Source organism: Miscanthus floridulus, chromosome 6 (assembly GCF_019320115.1).
Source record: "Miscanthus floridulus cultivar M001 chromosome 6, ASM1932011v1, whole genome shotgun sequence".
NCBI classification, from domain to species: domain Eukaryota; kingdom Viridiplantae; phylum Streptophyta; class Magnoliopsida; order Poales; family Poaceae; genus Miscanthus; species Miscanthus floridulus.
Window position 1 is genome coordinate 31,598,283 of NC_089585.1, and position 25,126 is coordinate 31,623,408.

The following is a 25,126-nucleotide window of genomic DNA, read 5'->3' on the forward strand; positions in this document are numbered from 1 at the left end:
AACATACCAAAGGTATTGATACACCATTTTAGTGATCTCCACTTGCATAGTGTGTAGTGATTTATTAGGTGATTAGCGTAGGTGCTTTGCGAAGTGCTTAGGTTGATTAGACCACCACTTATACGCTTGCTCTAGGTTTAGGCCTAGTGTTTAGTGAGGTTTGCATACCTCTTACCACTCGGTGCTTACGCGCACCATTGTTGTACATCGGAGGGGCTTATAGTCTTGCGAGATCATACCAACCACGTTTGTGGTGTGGCCGCCACCGTGTACCGGAGGGAACAAGGCCCGCGGCGTTTCGGCCGGAAGCTTGATAGTGAAGACGGCGGGGAGCATTCGGGAGAGGCTTGCCGGAAGGTATGTCAGAGACCTACTTGCGTGTGGGGAAGGCCCGAGGCTATCCATGGAGTTACCTGACTAGAAGCTTAGCCCTTGCGAGAGATTCCTTGCGAGGGGCTCCAACGAGGACTAGGGAGAAGCTTGCGCGCTTCTCAATACCTCAGTAAAAATACCAGAGTCGTCGACGGGAGTTTGCATATCTCTACCTTGCTCTTTAGCTTCCGCATTTACATTGATTGTATTACTTCTTTTTACGGTAGAGATAGCAACACACTAGCAAAACCGTAGTTGCACATTTAGATAGTTTATCTTTTGCATAGATTTTGCTAGGGTTAGAAAAAGAGGCCATAGTTTAGAGTTTAGAATTTTTAAGTTGCCTAATTCACTCCCTCTAAGGCGTCACGATCCCCTTCAGGTGGGACTCGAGAGCCGGCCCACAGCTTGTTGCACTCCCGTTCGCCAGCCCCCAGCTCACCGTTTCCCATCCTTCGTTGCCCAGGTCGTGCGCCCATCACTCACCGTGCCCCCGTGAAACACTTCAATATGAAACACTAGATACAACATATGTCTGACATATATGAAATATTTAAAACATATTGTTGCAACATGTGTGTGAAACATATGCAACATCCAAATAAAACACTTGCAACATGTGTGTGAAACATATGCAACATCTAAATAAAAACTTGCAACATGTGTGTGAAACATATACAACATCCAGATAAAACACTTGCTGCAACATATGTCTGAAACAAATAAAATATTTTGAATAAACGTTTGCAACATATCTCTGAAAACACGTGCAAAATATGCAACAATTGCAACATGCCTCTAAAACACTTGAAACACTTTAAACATACATTTGCAACATAGGGGAGGGGAGGGGAAGGCCGGGGCCAGTCGATTCCAGTCATCGGCGTGGGATCCAGGGCGAACGGCAGCACGCGAACATCACCAGCACTAGCACTAGCGACAGTGCGTGAGCACCACCACCAACAGCACTAGTAGCACCGGCTTTGGCTTGGTCAGGCGGGCGACACGCGCTACGGGAGGGAGTGGGCGGCGTGGTACACGACCAAAGCGAGGAGCAAGGAGCGGGTGGGGCGCGCGACGGGCAGGAGAGAGGAGCGAGCGGTGTAGGTGGGGCGCGCGATGGGCGGGTGCGAGGAGCAAGAGAGTGAGCGGCATAGGGTGGGGTGTGCGGTGGGAGAAGGCCACAGCGCAACGAGCGGAGTGAGGCACGGCATCCGGATGGGACGGATGCCTGTGGTCAAGCATTACCGTTGTTAAAGGGGGGTTTGTCTTTGTTTTATAGTGCTACTACAGAAAACATATAGAGGCGGCTAGAAAGTCTCTATAGAGGCAATTGTCCGTCTCTACAAGGCGGCTGTCAGCCGCCTCTACAAATCGATTTATAGAGGTGGCACATAGCCGTCTTTATAAATTATTTTTCAGAAATCATAAATCGAGCCAAAAAACACTAGTACAGGAAACATCTGTAGAAGCAGCTAGGAAGCCTCTATAGAGGTGGTTGTCCATCTCTATAAGCTGGCAATCCGGATCAGAGCCCTCCAAATTAGTTCTAGAAAGCGTAAATCTTTTCTAGAAATCATAAATCAGATTAAAAATAGGAAAAAAAATCAATCTAGGGAGGCCCAAACTAGATAGCCTCACAGTCACATGTTTTTTTCGCACAGTGGCCAGGGGGTTTGAACCCACCACCTTAGTGCATCTCAAAGATTCTTTCTAAATCTCACTTTAAATCATCATTCGAAGAGTCGTTTGCATAAAAATCGCTTTCTATATCATTTCGCTTTTCAACAATTTTTCTATATCTTGTTTGCATTCTAGAGAGTCATTCTCGTTTTCTATCTTTGACCAGCGAGAAATCCAGAATAGAAGATGACTATATTTGGATAACCAAATAAAGAAGCTGTTAGAGGGTATTTTTTTCATCAAAATTTCTATTCCTAACAATTAGGAAGGATACAAGAGTCTCTTGGAGCCGCTCTTAGGTTTCATGTGTAGTTGTCCTAACCACTCCATCCCAAAGTTAATTATGACTAAAGGGCACAAACTTTCCTTGTATTAACTTTATCCGATTTTGAAATGAGTATTCAGAACCCTAAACGAATTCAAAAGAAAAAGGTTTTGAATGCAATTTTGTAGATATTGTTGAGTACTACCACTTTGGTTTTGGTCGTTTCTCCATTCGAGATCGTTTGAAATTTTTGAATTTCAAATGTGAGAATAAAACATAATTTTTCTTAGATATATGATTTCAAATGAAAAAGGTTGTCAACAACAAAGTTGCATAGCTCTACGAAATCTACAACTTTGGTTTTTGTTATTTCTCCATCCGAGGTCGTTTAAAAATTTTGAATTTCAATATACGAGGACTTCAAACTAAACTTTGGGACCATGGATTATTTCAAATAAAAACATTCTCAACAGCAATGTATTATATCTTTTCGAGGTCTATAACTTCAGTTTTGGTCATTTCTTCATCTGGGATCATTTGGAAAACTAAAAAATGGTTTTTAAAAATGTGACAAATTCAAACAGAATTTGTGTGATTTAAATGATTTCAAATCAAAAAGTTGTCAACTGCAAAGTTGTAGATCTCTTCGAGTTATACAACTTTTATATAAAGTTTGCCTTCATCTGACTTCTTTTCAAAAAAATATGAATTTTATGGTGCCGCACCTATTTTTAGAAACGGCTCTAGATCTGGTCGCCTCTAGAAATCGATTTCTAGAGGCTTCATCTAGCCTATAAAAAACAACTTCTAGTGGTGGGCTGGCTTAGGAACCATTTGAGAGGCAGATTTTGATTAATTGAGCCGCTTAAAAAATGTCTCCTTTGCTAAAATCATTTGTGTAGAGTGGCGGATCGTCAAGGTGGGTATATAATATAATGCTAGAAATCTTACTATTAGTAAATAATAGATATAATAAAGAATACAAATAACAATATCAATTAAAAGTGCTCAAACAATATGTAGACATCAATAATAGAACAATATCAAATAGAAGAATATATGATAATAAAAAAAATCGTACATGTCTTCACAATTCTACACCACTTTGGTCTAGTCCTTAATTATACATAAATTAAAAATGTCATAATTCTTTATAAATCAAGATATGAATTGAAATGTACAAATACAATATGCACCATTCATTCCTCAGGCGCTCGCGTGGTCTTTTTTGCTCAAACGAGCTCTCTTTAATTCCAACATAACTATTCAACACATCTTTCTTACGAAAATATCTTCCATCCTGGCCTCCTATATGCTAAATATGAAATATTCAAATTACAATGTATTTATTAGGAACCAGACTTGACATTCATTGGATATCATAAATTCAAACAACCAGACTCAGATCTCATCTGTCTTTGTGCACTTGTGGTGCAGTGTGAACAAGGGGCGGTGCCGCATTGCCTCTGGCGCCTGGGGAGGAGAGCGGGATAGGCTGCAAAAGGGGCAGTGAGGGCTGTAGAAGGTGTAAGGCGGACGGGACCGGCCACAGTGGTCGGTGGTGTTGGATTTGTTGTCGATGCGCAACACACCCACCGGCCACTAGTCAGTCATGATGCGTTGATGCGGTACTGGCGGCTAGGCGTGGTCACGGAGAGGAGGGACGGTGAGCCAGTGAGGGACGAGGGGCACCCCTGGCTCCGACACTCCATGGCTCGGCACGATTAGCCTGCCATGGCAACTCGCGGGTAGAGGCACAGATCTGCGGTGCAGACTTGCAAGCAGTGGGCATGAGTCGGCAAGGACGCAACGCAGAAGGGGCTAGGCTTTGGTTGAGCAGAAGGGGTTGTGTGTTGGGATGTTAGAGGGGCTTGATGGGTTGTTCTAATGACTTGTTACTAAAAAATTAGATCGCACTTGGAGCTACACCCCCCGCTGGCCCTGGGCCGTTAGAGGATACAAGCAGCAGGTAAATGATGATGTATGAGTTCCAGCTAGCGATTAAAATGGACAGAAACAGGGTGCAAAACCCTTAGGGCTCGTTCATTTGGTTGCTTTGCAAAATTATATAAGCATTGATCAATTGGAATAATTCCTGGTGCAATCCAGCAAAACCGAACGGGTCCTTAATCGTTTCCATTTCCATCTTTGATCATTGCAAACGGGAACGGAACCAGATAGCCAGGAATGAGAATTACAACGGGATATGAAGGAATTTGAAAACAAACAAATAAGGACAGGAACTGAAAACTTAAGCTAAGATCATGACACATGGTTTAGTGTGCATATTTGACATGTTAGGAGCCTTGTTGAAGTGCCCCATGGGCTTCTTGGTGGCCCTTAGAAGGGCTCTCTAAATCTACGAACTAATATTTGATGTAAAGTCATAATGTTCAAAGGTTGCTACAATAATAGTTGCTAAAATTTACCCAGTATATTGTAAATATGGGATGAATACAGGTCCATCCCATCTAAAAACGCAATCTTGGAAAAAAGACAAAAAAAACACCTGATCTCACTTCCGATCTTGTTGCCTATTTTTTTTTACAAATATGGGGTAAATGTAGAAAACATAGCGGGATGGGACAAGAATTATCCCGTGCATTTTCATCCCTAGTTCCACCTATTGCTTTGTCATAAATAGTCAGTGCCCGAGGTCCGTCACTAATGATCGATGACGAAACATAAAAATTTGTCATAGATATATATGTGTTATGTGACGTGATTTTGCTTCGTCACTAGATATTCATCATATATGTACACATTTCTAGTATTTGTTTCCCGAAGTATGTTGCTAAATTGTAGAAAAATGAATTATTTGAGCACTTTTAATGCATGATGCTAGCTAGAGCGAGACATTTGGAACCAAGATAGGCGAAGGCCCAAGGCGAAATGCGAGTACCCTATGAACTAAGCTAAATTGAGTTGTCAACTTCTTAACCATGTTCAATTTATAACCTAATCAATCCAATTGTTCCTGAAATCACACCACCCGTGCTACTCATTACGTGCAGAATTGTATCTTTCATGTGATACATACATAATACAAGACAAGTTCGTAATTCTTGAAAAGTAATTTAGATTTATAACACAAGTCACACTCATTAAGTCACAACAAGTTCAAACATAGCATAAGTCTACTAAATTATGATAGTTTTGAAATACATCTTATGGGCCAGGAGACACCCACAAGCTACCACCAAAGGCATACTCTATATTACCACCCTGAAAAGGGCTTGGACCTTGGAGGCTTAGAAGTACTCGTAACTTTGCTACTATGCTGGCGCAGGTCGACGCTAGGTGCCATGGTGGCACCCCCACTGTGCCATGTTATTTTGCCCTGCTAATGCCCATTCGTTTCGCTGAAAAAATAATCCGAAACATTATTTTTCACTAAAAAAATAAGCAGAAAAGTACGGATTATAAAAGAAGCGAACATGGTTATCTTTAAGATATTAATTATAAACAGTTAAAAATGAAAAAAAAAATATACAGCATCACAGCAGTGTCCTCGGTTCACCATTAAAGCCTACATAGGCTATAGCTAATCCTAATAAGAACCAGATTCGTGCTAACAGTATTCAATCTAGGATGGGCAATCACTTGATCGTGCTCGTGGAAATTGCGATCGATCGAATATATGGGGATCATATCGAAGGAACACGTCCAAGACACTGACAGGCATCTCTATGTCACGTGTGCTTGACCCACAATCTTGAGCTCTATTGGTAGGAAGCTTCTTGTGAACTTGACTCGTGCAAACGAAGCGTGAAGTTTTTTCGATCGATCGAGACAAAACATTCCATATGCTTCAGGTTTCATGCCCAGACGTGATGCAATCCCGTCCCAAACCCATACCCATCGGATGCCCGATACCCAGTGCTCATACCAAACCCATACCCATGTTGTATAGATTGTCCATTTTTTATTTAATTATTGGTATGGATAGGATATAAGTAATAATTAATAAAGGTGTTAATGTTCGGTCGGTTCGTTGGTTGGTTTCTGAATTGATAAGCCTAGCCACTGCTGGTTTATTGTGACAAAAAAACACTGTTAGCTGACTGATAAGCCCGGACTCCAACATGCGCACAGGCTGGTATATACCCTTTCTTCTGATCTCTCCGGCATTGCTCTGAGCGGCGGCGAAATCGTCGTGTAGAAGCCCGTCATCCTGTGCTGAGCTGTAGAAGGGGTGACGCCCGCGCACGAGAAGGCCTCCGCGAAGCTACAGCCGCCGCCGCCCGCCGGCCAATCTGCTGCGCCTGCTTCGATAGCGAGAGGCGGTGCCGTAGGAAGGGCCATACCGCCGCACGGGAGGGAGCGGCCACCTGCGATACTGGAGCCATGGCCGCGGCCGGGCGGGTGGAGGTACAGCAGACCGATAGGGAGGAGTCGCGGATAATCCACATCTGTATGGATAATCCGCACCTGGAGAGCATTACCGAGCAAAAGCATCTTACCCTTAGACATTTCCATGGGTCTGGGGGTTATCGGTAGATCAACCCACGGTGTTTGGACTCTGGATGCTCACGTATCACATGGATGGATACACCGGCATCCAAAAGAGGCCACAGATTCCTCCGAGGTAAAAAAAAACAATACAAACCAGACACGTTAAAACCAACCAATTCATACAAACAAGAAATCTTAAAGTCAGCACAACAGAATAAAATGTCCGAAGATCAGGGGATGACCAGGGAATGGTTTCAGATGATTCAGTTAAGGGTTCCAAGCGTCTCGTTACAACGTGCCGTGTTCTCAGTTTATATATATAGATATGCATACATGTTGCGGAAGTCATGGTTGCTGTTCCAAGGGATAATACATATTATATATATAATAAGATGATGAGATAAAAAAAAAAGATTTGGGCTAGAGCTACGGAACCCATCAGCTTTCCCATACAAACCCCCCTGCAACGGTGCATCTTATACGAGATAATAACAGAGCTCTGAACCCTACTACAATCAGAATTATCTCCTCTCATTTCAGAGACGGACAGAAAAATGGCAAGTGAATGAGCTTGCCAATTCTTATCTTTGCATTTATTGAGACTTTTCTATGTCAGCTGCAGCCTTTATTCACAATTGATTGATGGGAAGTCGAACTGGAGCAAAAAAGAATCCGAGACCTCATTCCACCTATGGCAGAAAATCCTGAGAAGGATGCCCAAGATCTATCTTCATGACAGAAAGGGGACTAATGCTCTCAAACTGTGTCTCATTACTATGCTTGCATGCCAGCAGCTGCAGAAGCCGGGGATCGGATAAGCATGTGGGGAGCATAAACCTTTGATATAGACCCGACAGGTCCATATGTAGTTCCAGGGGCTGGTGGTGGATTAGCAGAGGAATCCTTGACTAGAGTGTATTGTGGACGCAGATCAGAAGATGGCAGATATGGAGGCATAGGAGTAACAGGGAAACTGTGAGGATATGGAGCGACTGGCACGTCAGTAAGTGATGACGCTGAGAGACTATAGTTTGGAGTACTCATCGGGTGATCAAACTTGCATGTCGGCCCAAACTTGCAAAACCCATGGTGTGCATAGTAAGCACATGGCTGAGAACCCTGCACATCAAGAGAAGCTTCAGATGAAGATGTACTGAAAACCGAAGAAGCACAAACAAGAACTAAAAAAGTGCAAAAAGGAACTCAAAAAGAAAAAAAGGGCAACAGATGATGTCAATCTCAACCTTGTGTGTTTACATTAATGTTCACAAAACTGCTATCATGCTTCATTATTATAAAAAAATAACAATGTCAGCAAAGACTGCTATGCTTCATATCAGTTGCAGTGGAGCATTAAAAATCTGTCTGTGTCAAGATAAATTCAGAAAAAAATTTGCCAAATGCAAGAAAACAAGGATGGGGGCATGACTATATTAACAAGTGTTGCAAGGTTCAACTTCACAAATAAAAGAAACTGAATCCAACACAGATCCATGTCACGACAAATGATGTTGGCCACTGGTCAGATCTTCAATAACCTTCTCCTCCCAGCATCTTTTGTGATTTCATAATGGTAAAGAGTCTTTTATCCAACTTCTATCATAAGGATGGCTGCCTCAGGCATATGGATACAAAACTGTTTTATATCAACAAAAAGGCGTAGTAGGCCAAATTTGCTAGGATGTAAATGTACTATTTGACACATGTTTCTTGCTCCAGTTAAATTCTACAGTTTGCTTTCCACTACTTAGCTTTCCAACATCATGGTACAGAGCTGAAGGGTTTTTGAACTCTTTAATGGTCATTCAACAATAAAAATCTTTGAGACCAAATACAGGGGTACCACTTTTTAAGTATAAAAAGCTGTAGACATGGAAATGAAAATACAGTTCAGACATAACCAAAATCTCATTCCTAGCAAGTCTTGATTTATGGACGTGGAAATGAAACAGCCTAGTTGACTACTAGGGCCAGTGCTCCGAATGAACAATGAAGAAATTACATGGACAAACTTAGGTCATAAAACTAAAGTGTTGAGTGGACAGCTTTTGAAGCTGCAGTAGTTCATCTGTTTTGTCCAAAATCGACATATTTAAAATGCAGCTGGTTTCCATCAGAATCTTACCTAAATGCCACCATCTTTGTTTTATGGCATGAATTCTGGATATTCTAAACATTCTAAAAGATGAATGTGTTCGAGTGATCAAAAGGCCTCAATAATGGTGCAATTAGGGCAAACAAAGTGCATGTGAAATTGGTAAAAAAAAGACCACCTTGCGTGCAAAAAAAAAGGGCGTACCCAGTGCAGGGGTCTGGGGAAGGGTGTCAGTGGCAAGCCTTATCCTCGCCTGTGCAATGCGAGGAGACCGCGACTCGAACCCGGGACCTTCCGGTCATAGGCGGTAAGACTACCACCTTGCGTGCAAATTAAATGTAAATTATCAATTAAATTGTATCAGGCAATAAAATGCACATTGGTAATCAAAGGATGAAAACCAATATGGATTATATTTCATGTAGACAGCATAGAAGTTTCCTGAATGAAAACATGCATGAGATCTACTCACAGGACGCAGGGGAAGACCCAGAGGGCTCAGTATGCAGTTAGACTTTGGTCCACTGAAGTATTGAGGATGATGATATTTGCAGACCGCTCCATATTTACAGGTTCCGGTCTTCATGTAATGTTCACATTCAGGCTGCCCAGGCCGCTCTGGAAAGGCATATTCTTGTATGTTGCTGCTTGAAGTCCCAGATGAAGAATACAATTGTGCATAATGACTGCCATAAGTCACAGCAGAGGTAGGCCCCTGGTGCGACAAGCCATAAGATGCCCCTGCTGGAACAGCTTGCTGTCCCCCAGTTGGTGTAACTTGGTTCATAGGTGACTGAGAACCAAATAGAGTAAAAAAATCATTACGCAGTCAGCGGTGTCTTATAATCATGACTACCATTGCATTTTCAAGACATGAAGGAAGTACTAAATCGCATCCAATTATTTGCGGTCTTATAAAATCTCCATTTTAGGCCACTGCCTCTATTTTGTCGTGAACTCATGATAGACAAAAATGTTACATAAAGGATATCATGAACTTAACTCTGAATTCTCATTATTTAGCTCAATATTGGTCAAGCCAATTTGGAACGAAGATATCTTCCTAATTATATAATGGAGTGCCTTCTTAATAAAGTAATAAAGTGCAAAATGACAAGTAATAGAAACTTACAACATAAGGGTTCCATCCCTGCACTGGCATAACTGTAGGTGGAAGCATCATTGGTGGATACGAGCCTGGTAAAAATGACCCTGGCACAACAGGAGGCCTCCCCATTTGCCAATTGGCAAGATGTGGATATGGATGTGAGGAGGAAATAGGTGATGGTTGGAAATGTGGGTACATGGCAGGTGTCTCCGAAAGAAAACCAAGTTCTGGGTGATGGAATTTACATGTAGATCCAAACTTGCAATGTCCAATTTTCATGTAATAGGAACATTCCTTTTCACCCTGCATTAACCATGGAATTTTTCATAAAATAAACAAACGAGATCCTAGATTAAACAGAAACGTGGATTGAAATGAGAACACCCACCAGACGTAGGGGGAATCCACTGCTGTTTAATGTGACAGGTACAAAACCACCTTCCCTGGGATGATCAAACTTGCAATTGGAACCAAATTTACAGGTGCCATTCTTTGCATAGTACTGAAAATAACAAGAACGTTCGTAACCAGAGCTTCCACCACATGACAATAAAAAAATAATATATTTTGACCAAAAATATCAATCAGAAATAGCTTTAGAATTGGTTTAGTTACCTCACAGAGTGGCTGTCCAGGTCGCTCTGGGTACTCCACCATACCTGCGGTCTTTCCAACTCCATTAACCTGAAAAACGCAGCCGAATTTCACAGGTACATGCTTAAATCAAAAGCAGGCTAAAATATTTTCAGAATATCCTACAAGTCTGTACATTCGACTCCAATCACCCATTCATTCTGGTGTGACATATGGAGGTTCTAGCTCCTATTAGGTACTAGTACATGTTTATTGAAGATTCTAGCTCCTACCTGAGACTCCAATCTCCCACTCATTGTAGAAAAAAAAAAGACTGGTTATTAGCTACTCCCTCCATTCCAAATTATAAGACGTTTCGGCTTTTTTAGATACAATAATATTACTATGTATCTAGATATAGTGTATATCTAAGTGGATAGCAAAATCTATGAATCTAAAAAAAGCCTAAAAGTCTTATAATTTGGAATGGAGGTAGTACTAAAGACGCAAGACATAAGAAAAGGACATGCAATTAGGCAATACAATCCTAATAGGAGCAGAACTGCAAAAGGACATGCAATTAGGCAATACAATCCTAATAGGAGTAGAACTGCAGAGCCAGAGCAGCCTAGAATGCAAGCTAGTAATAAACGCTAAAAAGTATGGCAGTATTCACTATTCAGAGCAAAGATGGAAGTCTGAATTCCCCCTCATCAACCACAAGACACCAAATTTTCATAACTTCCACACTTCCATGCCATCATATAATAATCAATTCACCGAAAACCTTCAACTTTAAGCAACAAACTCGTCACCCACCAACCGGATGCTATCATCACGCGGTGTCAGTCATTGTCAGGATAGCAGAGGCGCTTAGCTCACCAGTAACCATCGAGCTGAGCACGAGACAAGAAAAAGAAAAACAAAACAACAAAACAGAGCAGAGCAGGGGTAAGGGGGAGCGGCGTGGACGAGGCTGGCGCTCACCGGAACCGGCCGATCGCGAGGGTGGTTGTAGCGACATCGCTCCCCGTAGCCGCAGGCGCCCGTGCGGAGGTAGTAGGCGCAGTCCGCCTCGCCCGGGCGCTCCGGAAGCTTCTCCTCCCCCGCTTCCCCGTCCTCGCCGAGCCCCAGCCTCCGCATCGACTCTGCGAAAGCACCCACGTCAACACCACGCGCCGGGTCCAAGCAGTCGCATCGGAGATCCAAAACCCTAGCGAGTGAGCGCGCAAAAGCAAAGCGGCGAAACCCCCACGGACGCAGCGGAACCCCAATTGCGCGGACGAGGTCAGTTTCCGGTACCTTCCAGGCCGGTGCCGGCGTCGGCCCCGCCGCCCTTCGCCGCCGCGTACGGCTCCATCCGACGGACGGCCCCCGGAAGCTCCTGGAGAGCGGCGATCGGGCGCCTGCCTCGCCGACCGGGGCGCTCGATCGAAGCTCAGGCGAGCGAGCGAGCACCGGAACCTCACGGAGCCGAGCAAAGGGAAGAGAAAAATTATTCCAGAATTTTTTTCCTGCGCTGGTTGCTGCTGCAGTGCTGCTCGCTCGCGGTTCCTTCCTGGACTCCTCCTCTCTCTGCCTGCACTCGCGGCTCGCCCTCCGTACGCGGTCGCGTCGCGGTGGCCTTTTGCAGGGAGAGGGATGGGGGTGGGGGGGATCGGGAGTGACCAGTGGTGTGCTGTGGTGGTGGGGCTTTCCGTTCGGCGCTGGAGCCGGCCCCGCCCCGTGCGCCCGGGAGGAGACAGCGAGCGAAACGGGCGGGCCGACGCGGGACGCGTGTGGATTCGCTCGGGCAAACGCAACCGCAACCGCAACCGCGCGGCGCTGTTACGGGATACGGCGACGAGTACGGCGTGGCGCTGCGGCGCATAGGCCTGTCCCTGCCCTGTTGCTGCTCGCTCGCTCTCGGTCGCTCAGCTGCTGTGGGCTGCTGCAGTAGCAGAGGCGCGGCGCCAATCGACAATGGGAAACGGAAAGGGAAAAGGGGCAGGCAGGGGCAGCCGCGTGTCGCAATAAATGCGCGGTCGCCGTGGTGGGCCCGCAGCGGGGCGACGGTGGTTCGTTGCTTTCCTCCGGAGTCCTGACCGTGGCCTGCTACTGCTAGACCGCAAGGTCACGTGCCGCTGCCACAGTCGTACACTGGGCCGGCTCCTCCCATGGTCGCATCCTAGGAAAGTAGGAAGGCATCTCTGTCCCCGACTCCCGCTAGATTTCCCCGGCCGGTGCCGATTTCTGTTGGAGTTTTTAGATTGACCCTATCAACGAATTAATAAGTAATCTTGGTATTAGCATTCAAAAAAGTAATTTTGATATTATTGTGGTCCAATCTTAATTTATGAGATTCTCCATAAAATATATTTTGAAAATATATTCATTTAGCCTTGTAGCCATTAGTCATTGCTGAAAAAATATTTATTAGAACACAAAAGAGATTGAATCGTTTTACTTTCAGTCATTTTTGTCTCTCTTTCTTCTAAACTTTAAGTGGTAAATAATCGGTCACTTATCATTTAGCTATTATTCAAACTAAACGGCCACTTAAATAGACAAAACAGTTGTTTGAACAAGATAAACTGACAATTCAACGGAAATGACTATAGTATTTAAATAATAATATGCAAACGGCCTAAATGATCGTTAGGCAGATAGTTATATTAGTATATTTTAACAAAACTTAGTTAAAACTATAGTAGTTTGATTCAGGACAAACCAGTGAACTGTGACTTAGAATGAGGTGGGTGCTACGATATTACCAATAGAACATCTTCAAGAGCTTTCCTATCCAACTTAAGTTAAAATTAAGGTTTATATAACAAAAATCAAGTCATGTTGGGCACCTAGATATGCATTATATCTAATAAGTCGGAAGGACTTAGAGCATCTCCAAGAGTATCCTAAATTTTGTTGGTTAAAACATCATGTTTTTCAACTTCTAAAAATATATTGGGAGAAAAAAAAAGTCATCTCCAAGATACCTAATATTTCACTTGCAAAAAAATCAAAATTTAGTCTCAGTTGGGTTTTTTTTTTCGACACTTTTTTCCACGTGAAATCCTTCGTTGTCGCGCAAACCTACGCCGCCGCCGCCTCCTTCCTTCGTCGTAGCAGGAGCCGGCCAGAAAACAGCAGCCGGCCAGACAAATAGCAGCAGCCGCCCAGAAAGCAGTAGCAGGCCACGGTCACTCCTCCGAGCGAAAACGAGCGGCAGCAGCTGGCCACGGCCTCCACGCAGGGGCCACACGGGATGCCTACGAGGTCCGAGCAGCAGCAGCCAGCCACGGGCTGCCTCCGAGCGGCAAATTGACGTCGCGAGAAGAAGACGACGGCTGCTGCTATTTTTACACGTAGAGGTGCCCAGTTTGTAACTGCCAAAAAGATGAGGAAGGGATATGGGGTACTCTTGGAGATGGGTTTTTCTCTTTTTCTTAAAAAAAAATATGAATGGGGAAGAGATATATGGCACTCCTGGAGATGCTCTTACAATTTGAAATGGGTGAGTACTAAATCTATGTATAAGTTTCTTTTTCTTTCTTTTAATGAGATGTCGGTATAAATAACACTAGTATCGGGTCGGTTGAGGAATATATTGATATTGATTATGGAATATCAACAGCTAGGCTAAATTGCTCTTGTGGAATTTTAACTAGAACGCTTTCATCAAAAAAGAAGAAATTTAAGAGAACCAGGCTAATCGTACGATGCTTAGAGCAACTCCAAGAGACTATTTATATCATTTATAATTTATAGAATTATAGATTTTGGTGAAAAATAACCTTTAACAACCTCTTTGAATGTATCTACAAATATAGATATCATGTATTTTAGATTTTTCGCTAACCAAAGATGGAAAAAAGCGAGGATATGTTTCTAGAGTGCGGACAAGATATAGAAAAGCCGTTGGAGATTACAAAGACATAGAAAAACGATTTTTACTCAAATGCTCTCCAATTAATGATTTAGAGACTAGATTTTAGAAAGATTTTTTAGATGCTCTTAGAAAGTTCCTTCGGTTCCATTTTTTTTAAACTTTTTTATTACAGTATCTCCATATGAAACTAATTTGACTTAGAAAATCTAAGTTCATTCTTTTATAAATTCAGTGAAGTTAAAAAGAAATTTGACTTGACACAAAGATAAAGTGACCTATAATTTTTAGGAAGTAATATCTTTTAGCAAATAAGTGTAACAGCATAATTGCATAAACATACTTATATGGCCGGTTTTTAAGTTCCTATATCGTGCACGCCTATTCCATGTTTGTGCATCTTTACAGTTTCAAGTTACAGCGTATGTTGGAGGCTTGGAGTTCATTTGTGCAGATATGAATGCGTTCTGGGGAAACATAATCATTATATAGCAGAAAGTCACATGTACAAACTTCTCTTCTCTTTTCTTGAACGATAACCAACTTTACTTTCCATGATTATTTGCATGTTCACATATTCTAACATGTACAAAAGATATGCCATTTTATAATTTTTAATTCACGTATTCTAACTTTTTGGAAAAGTCCACAAAATCCAAAGAAACATATATGTTTTTTTCCTGTACATCTCGACACTAATGTCTCATACTACCTTCATCCCACAAAGAGTATAATTCTGGTTTTATCCTAAGTCAAATAATTTTAAATCTAACTAAGTTTATAGAAATAAAAAATATTTATGATATCAAATAAATATCATTAGATTTACCATGAAATATATTTTCACACTAAACCTATTTAGTGTCATAAATATTGATAATCTTCTCTGTAAATTTGATCAAAAAGATACTTAAGCTTAGGACAAAACCAAAACGTCACTCTTTACGAAACAGAGGTAATATAAAAGAGGACAACGTTGATCTCACCAATGCAGCCATTTCAGTATTGACAGCAAGATCTCTTCAATTAAGTTTTTTTTTTGTCCATTACAATGCGTCTTGCTCCCAGTATGAACGTTTATATATACGTAGTTACATGTCTCAAGTCTGCTGATGATATATATGCAATATATATATATGACAATATACAGAAAACAAAAAGAAAAAGAAATTTGAAAGGTGGAGGAACTCAGTAACTCTGCGTGTGAAAATTTTCTTGATAACAACGAAAATTTTCTTGCCCGAGAATTATTTACCGAGGGAATGGACCTGAGCCTCACCACCGTGCCCAATATGCTATGGAACCCGACCTTCAAAAACCTTCCTTTTCCCGTTTTGGACATGAACGGAAGAACGCAAAAATTGCAAGTGAATCGAGCTTGCTTGTAACCTATCAATGCTCTCTTATTCTGATGGTAGAGAAAACCACCCTCACCGCGGCTTCTCTAGAGAGGCCACAGCTTCTTATTCACGTTGGAGAGGCCTATCAGAACTGATATCAATAGAGCAAGATAATAATAATTGTTGGCAGCAGTATGTTTTACGCGATGATGAAAAATACAATCAAAGGCTGAAGTACCTGTGTCAAGTGATAGAAAAATTGTGCTGAGAGGATCACTCCCACCAGCTCAGAAAAATCAGCGACCACCACCAGGGCTTGAACTGCCGACACTTGTAGAAGTCTGAGTTCGCATAATGGTATCCGAAGGGAATACCCCTTTTGGCAAGATTGCTCCAACATGTTCGGGTGCTGCCACTGGTGATGCTACTTGGTTGATTGATGGATCTTTGGTTGAAATATATTCTGGGGAAGATGAAGATGGAGCCAACGTGGCAACAGAGAAGCCGATAGGGTAGGGAGCAATTGGCATGTCAGATAGGGGTAAAGCAGATGAACTGTAGCCTAGTGTACCCATTGGGTGATCATATTTGCATGCAACTCCATATCTGCAATATCCATTTTGTGCATAGTACGCACAAGGCTGAGCACCCTGTACATTGTAGATAACATAGTAAGATTGGGTAAGAAACTGCAAGATTATTTATAAAAAAAAGATGAATATGATAAAATCTACATGATTAGTCCAGCACAATTTTCCTTCGCAAGTAAAAAAGAAACATAACATCCTACATGCTTGTACTCAACTGTACCTTCCAGGTACAGTAGGCAATCATGCAGGGGGAAAAAGGATGTTTGTAGGTACAAATCTCTAGATCATTACAAACTTATACAGGATTCCATCCCAATAATCAGTCAATAAGGAATTGCAGTATGCAACTAAACATCAAGAGCATGCAAGACCAAACTAAAGGAAACAAATTTAATTGTGACAAATAGACATTTTCACAATATATGGGACATTTGGCAGGTACAATGAAGGTCAGCCATATATCTATATTTCAATAGGACAACTTAGACCCACGAACCCCTTTGCTTTATTGAACTGAGTTCCTTAGTTAGACAGGGAAATAGTAACCATGAGTTAATGCAACACGGATACACTTGGTGGCAAAACAAGTAGTCTGTGTCAAAATTTAAATATTTATTTATTGGTTCTCCATAACAAGAAGTATCATGATTATAAGCAACTGACAAAGTAGAAATTGGTTCATTATTCTTCCTATCAAACTTCGTTAAATTTACACCTTACATAGTTTATGACTACATGCCATAGTGAGTCATTGAATAACATTTTATTATCATAGGAGAGGACAAAGAAAATTACATTAACTATCACCTCCATTAGTTAAAAAAACAATATCTAGCTGACAAGAACTAATCATCAGTGGAAACTATCACCTCCATTTGCTCTATATGGCTCACAAAAAGGGAATTTTTAAGAGACAAGCAAAAACCAATTTGTACCTTAATCAAGCAAATAATTTTGCAAGAAAATGTGAGTGAATCCTGATAAGTTGCATGATTACACATTAACACTGTTGTGTGCATGGTATAAAACTTATAAATACCAGAGTTTAAGAACACGACCATTCACAAAGTCAGCTTCTAAATACATCTCTAAGTTCCCTGTATAGGCTACAAATGGTTTTCATTCTACCTCATCATCTTGAATAGGTGAAGTTTTGCAAGTTCACAAGGTCATCACATTTGTCACTACCCAGGCTGTTATAGAACAATTCCAATTTTAGTTGACATGGATTTGTATGTACTCTAGAGGGATCCTACTCGGCCATTTTAATTCCACTCCTTTTTTTATATATGGCCAAATAGCATGAGAGAAGCCACATTGTAACAGCCCTGCTTCTAATTTCCCTCATATTGTGATTATTGTTCACTGTTTTTCAGTAAGATTTTTTTCATGTAAAATTATGTCTCATTTCCATCTACTATGAAGCGTATTTTCTAACTTAGGCTGATAGAGGCCTATGGTTTGCAACCCCTTAACATGCAAAGATTGCTGATAGAAAAGGAACTAAATAAAGATACTAAACTCGATAGTCACCGGTTTGGATAGAATATCATGGATACAATGGTTCCTGTAGACTATTGGACAGATTATCTTAAAGATTTATTTATGAATAGTGTATGCATTTAATTCCTATAGTGGTGAGGAGTGGATTGATAGGCTTGATTTGTCCAGATTTGTTAGAACTATGAATTAACCCATTACTGGAGATATAGTGACTTCACAAGAAGCATTACTGAATTAGTCCCGTCAATACATATATACCAAGCTCTGGATGCTCACCGGACGAACTGGAAGGCAGAGATGACTGAACATGTAGTTGGACTTAGGAGTGCTCCAATCTCGAGGATGGTTATATTTACACGTAGTTCCAAATTTGCAATCTCCAGTCCTCATAAAATATTGACACTCAGGCTGCCCTGGCCGCTCAGGAAATCCATGCTCTTGATGATTATTGCTCGATTGTCCAGTTGAGGAAGAATATGGCAAGTATGCACCGCCATAAGCAATTGTGGTGGAAGATCCATGGTGTCCTATACCATATAACGGTCCAGCTTGAACAGTTTGTTGTGCTCCACCTGATGCTACAGGATTTACCGATGCCTGCATCAAACAAAAGAGTTAAAAATTGGGGGAGAATAGTCCCTTGCTCTTTTAGGTAACAAGATATTTTCCTTAGTTTGCTCTCTATTATTTATCAAACAAGCCAACTTTATTGCCCTACATTATTTATTTTCTTGGCAATGCCAAGAAATTTCAGGTAAGACATACTTGAATGTCTTTCAGATTTTGCCTAGACAATGGTCAAATGAGAATCTTAGACTAGCTCATAAAAGGGCTTGCTCATTTGCTTTATTTCTTGGTAGAAGCTTGTTGCTAGGAACCTTTCTTGTGTAAAAAATAAAGCATTTTGTCCAAATTATTTACCGGATAAGGGCTCCATCCTTGCAATGGAACCATTCCAGATGAGAGCATCATTGGAGTGTATGAGCCTGGTATATATGATCCAGGAACTGCAGGTGATCTTCCCATTTGCCAATTTGGAGCATATGCATGGGGGGAGGGCACAGACACTGATTGTATTGGTGGATATATTCCAGGGGTCACCGGAATACCACCAAATTCTGGATGATGAAATTTACATGTAGAACCAAACTTGCATTGCCCAGTCTTCATATAGTAGGAGCATTCTTTCTCACCCTGCACTTCATTAATGTCAATTATTTTTTCCCCCAAAATAGTTAAAAAAATGTTTCCAAGAAGCACCATCATAGGAGAATTTTCATACCGGGCGTAGAGGGAATCCATTGTTGTTTAATATAACAGACTGCACAGATCCATCTTGCTTAGGATGGTGATATTTGCAATTGGAACCAAATTTACAAGTTCCAGTCTTCAAATAATACTGTAGAAAAAACAAAAGAAGAGGTTGTAAAGCACCAACAGTTAACAAGTCAGGCATGAATATTTACATTCTTTTATATTGTGCACCCTGCATACCCATAGACAAGCAGCAGTACATGCTACACTGGGAGCATGCAAATAGTGTGCCGGAGTTGCCAGGTACATGCTTGGATGTCTGATTGATACCCAGATTTCTATGAAAGATAGTTAAACTCGAGTGTGAAGGTGTTAATGTACCTCGCATACAGGTTGACCCTGTCGTTCTGGAAAGTCTTGTGCTGCTCCATTCTTGGCACCTCCACCAAACTAAAATTTTTTAAGTAAGTTTTAAAAAGAAACTATTTATCAGCTTGGCGTTTCAGGAGAATTTTGTAAAGTCATTCGCTAGGATTCTATTAGAAAACATTAGCAATTGGCAACTAGAGATTTAGTTGCAGCAGCCTCAGATATCCTAAATCCTTTAGGATCAGCAAAATGGGATTAGAAGCAGACTAGGTTGTAACTGTAAATATTGAGTAAAATAGCATTACTCAAAGTCAAGTATAGCAGGTCATAAAGCATCTAATCCAGAAAAAAACAGTCAGGATTAAAAAAAAAAACTTGAAGCTACCAAAGTACAGCAGCATTTAATTAACACAGGAACAAAAAACTACAAAATGGGGGAAGAAAAGGTAAGTTTTTATGTTGCGTCATCGCTTGTCAAGCACTCAGGATCACCATGACAACATCTAAAATGGAAAAACAGGGGCTGCGCAATTGGCTTCCTATATATGCATTTATTTGGAAGCCAATAAAGACAAACTAGTAGTAAATTTGAAGCAAACAAGAAAGAGGAACCATTGTGTCTCAACCATAAAAGGAAGGAGCTCAAAAGTGCAGCTCCAAGCGAGGCAGCTCAAAATTTTGACGCTGCCATCCAATATGTAATAACAACAAGACACCACCACAAGGGCAGTGTGCATAATAACCCGCTCTGAACGAACCACATTACCCAAATCACTAGTTTCTGCGGTCCGATCAAACCGTAACTACCTCAATCACACAGCGAATCTACCTGAAACGGAATAATTCGCCGGCAGCAGGGCCCGCCTCGGACGCGGACACGGATGAGATCGGGAAACAGTGAGAGAGCGCGAGAGAGCAGCGCGGGAAACAGAGGCTGCGGAGAAAAAACGTCCTCGCGCGCTCACCTCAGTGCCGCCGCGATCGCGGGGGTGGTTGTAGCGGCAGCGCTCCCCGAAGCCGCAGGCGCCCGTGCGGAGGTAGTAGCCGCAGTCCGCCTCGCCAGGCCGCTCCGGCAGCCGCGCGTCCGCCTCCTCCCCCGCCCCCAGCTCCCCGCCCTCCCCGCCGCCGTCCAGCCCCAGCCTCAGCATCGGCCCTGCAACAAACAGCCACGCGCCACACGGTTACATACACCCGTGAACCCAACCCACCAGAGATCCGCGCGGCCGTACGCCCGGCCGGAGATCTGAACGACACCGAGAGAACCGTTAGGCAGGCAGGCAGTACCTTCGAGGTCGGTGCCTGGGCTTGCGCCGCCGCCGCCCTCTCCTCCTCCTCCTGCTCCTGCTGCAGCGGCGGCAGCGGCCTCCTCGGCGTCGTGCGGCGGCTCCATGGCGTCGCGGGCGGCGGGGAGGGTACAGGGAAGCTTCACGAGGCGGCGATCGGTCGGGCGATCGGAGTGGGAGGAGGAGATCGGGGGGGTGCCTGGTTTTTTTTCCCCTCTCCCTCTCGTTTCCTTTCCTTCCCACCACTGTGGTGTGGCAGGTCACTGCTCCCTCCTTCCCCTTCCCTTGTCTGTTTTTTCTCTCGGTTTCTCTATTTTTCCGCTGCCTCTGTCTCGCGGTGTGCACCTGTCCGGAATTTACACGGGGTAGGTGTTGTTCGTGTTCGTTTCACTTTTTCCTTTTATTAATTTTGTGACGAAATGTTTGTTTTTTTGGTTGGATGCCTTTGCTGCTGGACCACGCTTGAGGTAGCTTAGCTATCTTAGGGGGCGGATTTATGGTGGGTTTCGATGGTTCGTTGCATAAATGTTGGTGAGATAACGGTTGGAGTTAAGAGTGCTGTTATGGCACTTGAGGGTCAAGTTGCTACGCTGCTGTTTTGAGTCGTCATCTCCATGGGTTTTTATTTTTTTATAACATGAGATTTGACTTTTATACGTGATTGGTTTCCTTTTCCCCTAGGTAAGTGATATGTGTCGTCTCTTTCACGTCGCATGAAAATGCTTTGGTCCATTTGCTTTTTTCTTTACATAAGAGCACAGACGGATAGACTTAGGGCATGTTTGGTGTCCAGCCATCACACGCCACGCGAGGTGTGGCGCCGCCGCCGAAATTGTGGTGATGAAAGTGTCTGCCACAACTGTGGCGAAAATTATCGCATAAATGAACTGGAAAGGCTCTGTGACTGTTTCAGCTTACGTGCAATCCGAATACCAGTCAATGTACCGTGGCAGCTGCGAGTACGGTGTGGCGGGCGTTGGCGAGGAACCAAACAACCCCCCCCCCCCCCCCCCCCTAGACATTTGTAATACATGCATACACACTTCTTTTATGAATGCTTGTACGCATATTTTGGTCTTCGATCATATCATCACAAATGTCTCGTTGTCCATAAGTCTGTGAGAAGTTTATGTTATAAAATATCTTCTTTTATATATGTTGTATGAATTGTCATGTTTTAGATCCTTGTGATATGAAGTTTTATGTGGGATAAACTTTGCTTCATCCAACTTTTTTTTGTCATACGAGTGTGAAGTGTCTAGCCTCGCATGCTTTTCTCTCTTATCAAAAGTCGACACAAGCAGATGATGTATATAGTTTGGTAGTCCTAAGGGGCATGTGTCATCTCTCGCATGCCGTATAAAAATGATTTTGTCGATAAGATAAAACAAGACACTTTCTATTTTCCTAAACGTAAGTGACGTGTATTATCTTTGGCGCCCATCAGAAAAAAATGCTTTTATTTATAAGACTAGTGGCAATGTACATGTGGCGCACACATGTTTTATGGTTATTATAATAGATGACATGCTAATATATTAGCCTTACTATAAATTATCAATTTTTCCATCTACATGTTCCTAGATGATACAGATATCTTGTCACATGTATCGGTACTGGAGTCAACTTTACTTAATAACAAACAAAATTAACTAAAATCAAAACATGATTGAATAATTTATTGCATTATTATATTATTACAAACAATATATATGTATGAACGTATATGTAAACAAAACTACAGAATTAATGAATAAAGAACCAAGAGAGAGCTTGCAAAACTCAATAAACAAAGTATCTGGTGTATACTAAACATGAACTGAAGCACATGCACTTGACATTTTCTTTCAGATAGAGAAGATCAGTGTTTATGGTGAGGTCAACAACAATATTCTAGATAAAAAAAAAGGAACAAACCACACCAAGGGTTGCATACATGCTTGTTCCCGATTTCCCTCCTTAGAGGACTTGCAAGTGCAGCGAACCCTGCATTCTGATTCCGAGAAACACCCTTCCCACCATCCATGAAGGCTACTCGCACTTCTTGGTACATTTCTCCAACAAGAGGCCACAGAATCTCAGGAACACCCAGCTATAGGATATATCTGCATGACAAAAGAAAAATCTTGTAAGCAACAATAATCAGATTTATTTGGATTGAGCCTACATGATCACATTATATTGGGGAACGAGAGAGTCGCTCGTTTGGTCGGACGCTCCAGTTGTGAGCTCGACCACCCGGGCTCAAACCCGGTGCCCAGCGAGTGTTCCCGTTGGTTACAATGGGAATGGGGAAATCCTCCTCGTTTCAAAAAAAATCATCACATTATATTGTGTCAATATAGGCCATATTAGCTATTATGTAGTGCACACTCAACAAAATAGGTAGCCGAAATGTAGGTTGAGCTATATTGACAAAATAGGTATCGCTTGGCTGAATTTGGCTGAAAAAATAAGCCAAAACACTGTTCCGGCTGAATTGTTGTGAAAGAAAAACACTGTTCCTGTTGAAAAAGAAGCCGAACAAGTCGGATTTTAAGACAAGCGAACGGACCACTAAAAAGAGGCTACTGAGCATCACCCATTTTATTGTCACTAACTTTAAGTTGTCACTAATTTACCTGTTCAAAGTGTGTCTGTGTTGTCGCTAACACTAAAAAGGAAGCACATGAAAAAAAAAAGAATTCAATAGTCATCAGTCTCATATTCTAAAGACATCCTCGGGTGTGTTTTCCACAAGAGGTTAGTTCAGAGTAATTTGATGGAAATAAAAGGCTGCAGCTCTACTACGTTCAAACTATTGCACACACCTGTCAACACACTCCCCACGCATGGAACTACTCAAGAGAGGGAGAATCGGGAGCACGGGAGAATGTACTCAGTATAAAAAGCGATAATGCTACGCGTCTTATGTTCGACACGAGCAAATCACCGAACGATCCTGCAGGCCCACCGCCTCGTTGCTTGCGCTTTTACCCCGCTGCTCGCTCTGTCCATGAGTTTATTAAAAACAATCACCCATCCTTATGTCTCATCTGTTTCAGACGTATGTTGCATTCAAATGTTTCATGTTGCACGTGTTTCATGTTGTTCCGAGAGTTAGGGGGCGCGAGGGAGTGATGGTGGCACGGCGCGGGCACCGGGAAATGGGGTGCGGCGAGCCGGTGGCTGGCTATTGACGGTCGTTAACATCAATCATGAACCGTCAACATAACCTACATATATACTTAATTCCATCACCAAACATAGGGATAGTGGTTTAAACTAATAAATTCCACGAGTTTTGGTAAATCTGTGATTTCAGCAGGATTTAATCAGAAATCCGTCAAGGTGGACCTATTGATCAAAGTAAATCACGCTTAACCGCGGCGTAAACAACTCCAGAAGGTTCCAGAGAACACCACACTGAAGAAGACAACGAGGGGCTGCCAAGTAGGGCCGACCGGCCCCACCTGCAGACCGGCCGATCTGTGGGACCCACGGTTCAGTGTCTCCTTTGAATGACGGGTCTCCACCAACTTAAAGATCGCATCTACGTCGTTTATTCAAGTCGCTTTGATTTAAGGGTCCAGAATTGACGCTACCCCCTATATATATGGCCCTGTACCCCCCCTCCCTGAGACCATCTTGGAAACCCTAATTCATATCTCTCATTCAGATCAACACACACCAAGAAGATTAGGTCTGGACTTTCCAATATAGTAGATTAGTAGCTCAGGAGTGAGGGTCAAGTTGGGCTCATGCTCAAGTTCCGGATCTAGTCTTGGAGGCTCGACAAAACCTTGTATCTTCACTTCTATATCTTGTCAGACTTGTTATCAATTCATCATATTCCTATCTACATGGCTATGCTTACTTTGAATATATATCTTGCTTAGTTGATGTTATCTTCACTTTTGTGTGCATGTTCATAGAGCGCTTAGCCTGTTAGTTTATCGATTGGGCTAAGTAGCTATTGGCATTTCTTAGCGCAATCACCAAGTGAAGAGGTTTTAAGTCCATCACCGGCAACGACGCCAGAAATGCCTATTGGTATTTCTTAACACCGTTACTAAGATTGAGTTAATCTTCGCAGCGCCGCCAAGAAACACCAACTACGATAGTCCTTAAAGATTACAAACAATATCCGCAAGCGTACGGAGCTATCGTTATAGCATTTCACCCGAAAGTATTTAGGGTATCGTTATTTATATTTTCCCAAAGGAGGGCAAGGTATTCATATTCGAGCATAGACATAAACATGATTACATACTTGTATAGTGGACCATAGTTCATAACAGGGGTAAAAAATAGTATTTCATGGATAGTGGACACACATCTGGGCTAACCTCAAGGATAAAAGGAAAACAAAGAATAAAGAATATTCCTAAG

The 25,126-nt window shown here is 42.3% G+C and overlaps 2 protein-coding genes across 3 annotated transcripts; both read right to left on the reverse strand.

The window, feature by feature from the left end:
* Window positions 1-7,060: 7,060 nt before the first annotated feature.
* LOC136455893 (zinc finger CCCH domain-containing protein 5-like) lies at window positions 7,061-12,214 on the reverse strand. Its single transcript, XM_066455602.1, has 7 exons — window positions 11,854-12,214; window positions 11,539-11,699; window positions 10,594-10,662; window positions 10,367-10,480; window positions 10,003-10,281; window positions 9,343-9,663; window positions 7,061-7,894 (listed from the first exon to the last, which is right to left on the reverse strand). The coding sequence occupies exons 1-7, from the start codon at window positions 11,909-11,911 to the stop codon at window positions 7,550-7,552; spliced, it is 1,347 nt and encodes a 448-aa protein (XP_066311699.1). The 5' UTR covers window positions 11,912-12,214; the 3' UTR covers window positions 7,061-7,549.
* A 3,184-nt stretch (window positions 12,215-15,398) lies between these two features.
* LOC136455894 (zinc finger CCCH domain-containing protein 6-like) lies at window positions 15,399-21,067 on the reverse strand. Of its 2 annotated transcripts, none has more exons than XM_066455604.1 (8): window positions 20,757-21,067; window positions 20,438-20,625; window positions 19,485-19,553; window positions 19,132-19,248; window positions 18,771-19,043; window positions 18,126-18,446; window positions 15,995-16,406; window positions 15,399-15,898 (listed from the first exon to the last, which is right to left on the reverse strand). In XM_066455604.1, the coding sequence occupies exons 1-7, from the start codon at window positions 20,860-20,862 to the stop codon at window positions 16,053-16,055; spliced, it is 1,428 nt and encodes a 475-aa protein (XP_066311701.1). In that variant the 5' UTR covers window positions 20,863-21,067; the 3' UTR covers window positions 15,399-15,898; window positions 15,995-16,052. The 2 variants fall into 2 exon arrangements, with proteins under 2 accessions (XP_066311701.1, XP_066311700.1); XM_066455603.1 differs by having other exon boundaries at window positions 15,399-15,907.
* Between the last annotated feature and the right edge of the window lie 4,059 nt (window positions 21,068-25,126).